Genomic DNA, 6,087 nt, shown 5'->3' with positions numbered 1-6,087 from the left:
CCGAACTCCAAGTCAAAGAAATACCGAATCAGATTAGTTATAAAAAAAGAAGATAATAAAGGAAATCATAATTGTGAATGAGAAATAGGAGATTGACAATATTAGTTCGAAATCAAACTCACACAAATCGCCAACTTAGGAATCAGAAATAAGAGAAAATCATAAAAAAGAAATCAGATTTAGAAATCGGGATTTAGTCGATTTAGAGATGACATTTTACTCCTCGGTCTTCCACAAAGTTCGTTTTTCTAGGTGTCAATTGACAATCAAAGAATCATAAATGTCGATTACAACTCTCAATATGTTAGGTGGCTTCAATTATTTCATATTTTTGTGACCACGCCTTGTGTCATTGCCTCCAGTGTTGTTTGTGTCGATAGAAATCCATAGCCTCTCTATAGGCCTAAATTTTTTGGGCCAAACTAATATATACTATTACTTATTTGTCTAAATTGATGCATATTCATATTTGATAACTTGGGATTCAATCCATCTCGCCCATATATTGAGCCATGTCTGCATCTCATGTTTTCATACATCCTCGGTGGTCATCTTGTATAAGGCACATTAGTACTTTGACTAACACGGGCTTCGAAGTCCAATCCTAGGCAGATCGAAGTGTCAAGGAAGTCTAACATACTTTTTATTTCCAAAAAGATCAAAATATAAAAAGTATTATGAGTGGTAAAAAAAGGAATTTTTTTTGTGTAAAGTTCTCCAAATGTGATTTATGGATATGAAAAATATAATTCTTTATTTATGTGGTTAATTAAGATGGTATCAAGGTGAACCAGCTAAGGGTAATGTGATAATAGAATATAAATTACAAAGATTCCTACATAAGTGAGAAGTTTTTTTCCGGGTAAACTCATTATATATGAGATTTATCAAAGACGCCTTTTCGGTTGCATCTACATTAACAAAATTGACTTGAAAAATTTTCGAGTATACATGCACCATGAAGTAGATTGTGACAGATGTTTATGAAGTGTTTGTCAAAACATCAGTCATCGAGGGACAAATGACTTTTAAGTTTTTTAGTAATGCTTATGGAGTATGATTACGTCATGTCGTTATTTACAAAAAAGTAATAACCTATATGTCACGACAACTGAAAGTTCACATGTTAGACCATCTATGTCATGGCATGTAATTCACAACAATAATATTCGTACTTTAGATTTTGCAATATTATCTTTTACAGTGTCAAATGCAAATTGCTCATAAATCACAAGAGTTTGTTAGGTATCTTTGGTCAGAAGGATTTGAACATGAGACAATAAAAAATGATTAATCTCGTGAGAGGATTTTAATTATGAGATACTTCACCATCCTTGTAAAGGAAACATGGTAGTCGATGCTTTGAGTGAATGGTGAACCCGAAGCAAAAGAAGGTAATATATATGTGAATTGAAGTGGTCATAATACGACTCAGAGAAGCTCAAACAATATTTTTAGCGGATGGGAATGTGAAGGAAGAGGATTTGAATAAGTATATAGTCTTCAAGGATGATAGACGAGGGTTGAAAATTTTTAAAGTCGTATGTACACATCAAAGTTTAGAGAAATATAAAATCTTTTGATGGAAGGGTCACATCGTTCCTTATATATTATTCACCTAGGGAGCACCAAGATGTATATCTGTATATGGACTTCAAACCATATTATTGGTCATCGACAATGAAAGTTGATGTTGCATTGTATGTTGCAATGTGTGTGTCATGTTTAGAGGTGCACGAATGGGCTTAAATTTATTAAGCTTGCTAAGGATTCTCGAGTCACATTTTCCCTTGCGAGTAATAATGATGTACATTGTTCCCAATAACCATGCACCAATAATTTATTATCGTTAAATAGTCGGAGTCAACATATTTAGGTCTACGTAAGGGTTTGAAGATTCTATATATTAGGTACTTGTATAATATTTGCAATGTGATTCTTGGAGTTCTTCAAATTCTTGGTCATCATTATGATCTCGTTTTAATCATGTTTCTATATAGCACATGAGTATATCTTTCCCAAGTCGATCATGATTGTTGGTGCACCGCTTCCCCCACTCTACATAGAAAAAGGTAGACATGCAACTTATAAATGATAGTTGACGAAAAAGAAATCCAGTTTGGTGCAAAAGAAGGCCAGCAAGAAACATCAAACATTAATCCATATTTTGTAGTCAAAAGAACGATTACGCAACAATGAACTAGATGATATGATCTTGATATGATCTTTTCATGATCAATCTAAAAACAACTTATAAGTGCCTTATATATAATTCGAGCATGAATTCCTTTGATGATATCATATTTTGAATATATGTAATTTTTGTTGTTTTCTAGGAGATGTCTTGTTGGTTAGTTATTTAAACAGTGCATTTGGTTGGAGTTGGATTTGTTTCGTCTACTGGTGTAACAGTGTGTTCTCATTTGTTATATCATTTGTTATATCACAGTTCGTTCTCTAATTCAACATTGTTACGAAATTTGAAATTTATTTTCTACTATATATTATTATAAGATAATGTGCTGAAAAAAATATATTAGTCACACATGTCTCGTATTTTTGTCTTGTGATACATGATCATTGCAGGGTTACTCAACCATTTTGGATGCTCTAAGCGAACCAAAAATATAGGGCCATTTAGATAATGGAAAATTGGAAAAAAAAAGTGAAACACCGTTTGACATTGAGGATTTGAACAATTGAGAATCAAGATCGCACTAATGTGTCGCATGCGTTTCATCTTCAAGAATTAAGATCGTTCACTGTGATGTGACCTATTGGACAATTAGTAATGAATTAATTGATATTTGAGATATTTTAATATTGAGTTAAGTTCGGAGAATAAGAGACCCTATAGAAGTAGGGACCCTAAACCCTAGCTCAGAAAAATATATGGTTGAGCCACCCTATAGAAGTAGGGGCCCTAAACCCTAGCTTAGAAAAACATATGGTTGAGCCTCCCCTGGTAGTTACACGGGAAAGCTTTCAAGCTTACTGCTCTACCGGTTTCAAGCAAGACCTCCCTTGGGTCATTGATAGCTCTATGCATAATACTTCAAAAATAAAAATGCAATGGTCATTATTTTAGTGATAACTCTTTGAATAATACCTTATTATTATATATATATATTAAAGTTGTGGAGAAAAAGAACAGTAAACCTGAGATATTTTTGCCACTTTTGGTCCCTTAAATTACATTTTCGGTCCCTCCATTTTTGTTTGTGTGTCACTTTGTTTAAAGGATAACACTTTTATGAAACGGTAATTCTACAACTTTTTTTTTTACTCTTTTGCCTCAATTGTTTTACCTGTTGCCACTTTTCCCCTAAGTTATTGTTTTTTACTTCTTCCGCTCAATTCTCTCGCTCCGCTTTTGCTTTAAACGATTCCCATTTTTTTTATCGTCACTTCTTTAATTAATGAGTTTTTTTTAATGTGTAAAATCATTTATGAACAGTAAGAAAAAGAACAGTAAACCTGAGATATTTTTGCCACTTTTGGTCCCTTAAATTACATTTTCGGTCCCTCCATTTTTGTTTGTGTGTCACTTTGTTTAAAGGATAACACTTTTATGGAACGGTAATTCTACAACTTTTTTTTTACTCTTTTGCCTCAATTGTTTTACCTGTTGCCACTTTTCCCATAAGTTATTGTTTTTTACTTCTTCCGCTCAATTCTCTCGCTCCGCTTTTGCTTTAAACGATTCCCATTTTTTTTTATCGTCACTTCTTTAATTAATGAGTTTTTTTTAATGTGTAAAATCATTTATGAACAGTAAGGAATTGGTTTATTTTACATAAATGGTCCTTAGGTTTTGTTGAATTTGACGACAAAATTACATAAATGGTCCATATGGTTTACCCATGATGACAAATTCAGTCCCTACTACTTGAAAAGACCAAATTATCCTCACATTAACGGACAAAAAGCAACCAACATGCTACTTTACTTTACAAAGCAATGCCTTCCGACCCGACAACTCCGGAGAATCTTTTCTAGTTATCATTAATTATGTATAACAATATAGAGAGAAAATAGTTGCCATCAAGAAGGCAACTTTTTTGCGATACCCAAACACTTTATTGAGAAGCGGTCGGCGTTATATATCAATCAAGGGCTTACGCTAAAATCCCCCTTTGCTTGACCTTTCTCCCATCGGCCTCCTTCATCATCCATGGCCTCTCCATCTCAAGCAAGTCTCCTTCTTCAGAAACAGCTTAAAGGTTCAATTTTAGCATCTCAAATTCAATTTTCTTTAATTTATATCTTCATGTACCTTCTTCCGATGATGATCCGTGGTTTGTTTCTCTAGATCTCTGTAAAAACCCTGTTGATGGATTCTCCGCGGGTCTCGTCGATGAAAGCAATCTTTTTGAATGGAGTGTCACAATAATCGGGCCACCTGATACATTATAGTGAGTTTTTCTTTGTTTTTCTGTTCAAATATTGAATCTAAGTAATATTCCGTCTCCAATTACCAACTTTATCCTATGGATTCAGATTAATTGGGGTTTCTCGAATCATTTGTGGTAAAATTTAGGGTTTTAGTTGGTTTACCTGTCAATTAGATATACATCTATTGGTATTCCTTGATGTTCGTTTTTTTTGGTTGGGGTTTTCTGAGGGTTTTAAGGAGATAGCCATAGAAGCTTTCAAGATTATCATATGATCGATATTTTCTGACTCTTACTCATCTTTTTCAGTGATGGAGGTTTTTTCAATGCTATAATGACCTTCCCACAAAATTACCCTAATAGTCCTCCAACAGTAAGATTTACCTCAGAGGTTTGGCATCCAAACGGTTAGTATAGTACACATTTACAAAAAAGTTTCATAATTTATGAAATTTCTTTATCAAAAAATGTTTCCTTTTGGTGTTTTACAGTTTACCCTGATGGCAAGGTTTGTATTTCAATTCTTCATCCCCCTGGCGATGATCCTAATGGCTATGAACTTGCAAGTGAACGCTGGACACCCGTCCATACGGTATGCTAGAAATAGCAATGTACTTTTGTTTGTTTCCATTTTAGCAATGTACTTTCAAGATATATATATATATATATATATATATATATATATATATATATATATATATATATATATATATATATATTTAAAGAATTTAAAATATGATATTTTCAGGTAGAGAGCATAGTTTTAAGCATTATATCAATGCTCTCAAGTCCAAATGACGAGTCTCCTGCTAATGTGGAAGCTGCGGTAACAAACATATTCCCTATTAACCTTCATTAGAGTCTGTTTGGTACGATGGAATGGAATCAGAAAGGAATGGAATGAACAATGGAAATGGAATGGATCATTACATTCTTTTATCATGTTTGGTTGGCTAAAGGAATTAGAAGAGTCATTCAAGCATGTTGTTTGTTATGCATAATAAAAAAAAGAAAATGAAAACAAATTGACAAATAAATAATTCATTTTATAAGAGTAAATTTTAATAGAATTAGACATGTCACCAAATATATCATTATTTTACATCAAAAGTGAAAAGAAAATACACCCCTTTTCGATTACTACATACCAAACACTACCATATTGTGTGGTTCAAAATTGCGATGTTTTATTTTTTAATAAATTTTTCAGAAAGAATGGAGAGACAGAAGGGACGAGTTCAGGAAGAAAGTTGGTCGATGTGTGAGAAAATCACAAGAGCTTATGTGAAATGGATGTGGTGAGTCATCAACTCACCATGTTAAGTTTCTTATCTTTCATATATTCGTTCTATATACGCTTGTTTTGCTTTTGTTTACTTAATTAATGTTATGACTTATTAAATGGATTTTAAAATGTCATTTTTGGGACGATTTTTTTGTTCCTGTTTGGTCTACTTGTCATTTTTTTTTGAGTTAAATGTTATTCAAAACTTGTATGATGGAATGTCGTAAAGTGTATTTTGTTTGTTCGTTTTGAAGGGCTTGTATTTGATCCTTTAAAATCGTGCATCGATTTCATGAAATTATGTAAGATTAAATTACTTTTTTTATTTTTATCACTCAAGCACACATAGCAAAAACACTCATGATTTGGGGTTTGAATGTGAAGGATTTAGAAATCAAAGTTTGTAAG

The 6,087-nt window shown here is 32.7% G+C and overlaps 1 protein-coding gene across 1 annotated transcript; it reads left to right on the top strand.

Annotated features, from left to right (window-relative positions):
- Window positions 1–4,055: 4,055 nt before the first annotated feature.
- Window positions 4,056–5,848, top strand: LOC145132581 (ubiquitin-conjugating enzyme E2 7). The gene is made up of 6 exons (XM_079067426.1): window positions 4,056–4,223; window positions 4,313–4,415; window positions 4,704–4,801; window positions 4,886–4,986; window positions 5,143–5,220; window positions 5,605–5,848. The coding sequence occupies exons 1-6, from the start codon at window positions 4,175–4,177 to the stop codon at window positions 5,680–5,682; spliced, it is 507 nt and encodes a 168-aa protein (XP_078923552.1). The 5' UTR covers window positions 4,056–4,174; the 3' UTR covers window positions 5,683–5,848.
- Window positions 5,849–6,087: the final 239 nt, after the last annotated feature.

Source organism: Lactuca virosa, chromosome 8 (assembly GCF_052849685.1).
Source record: "Lactuca virosa cultivar CGN04683 chromosome 8, Lactuca_virosa_CGN04683_v6, whole genome shotgun sequence".
Taxonomy (NCBI): Eukaryota; Viridiplantae; Streptophyta; class Magnoliopsida; order Asterales; family Asteraceae; genus Lactuca; species Lactuca virosa.
Note: the sequence above shows the minus strand (reverse complement) of the source record. Positions and strands in the feature narration are given on the sequence as shown.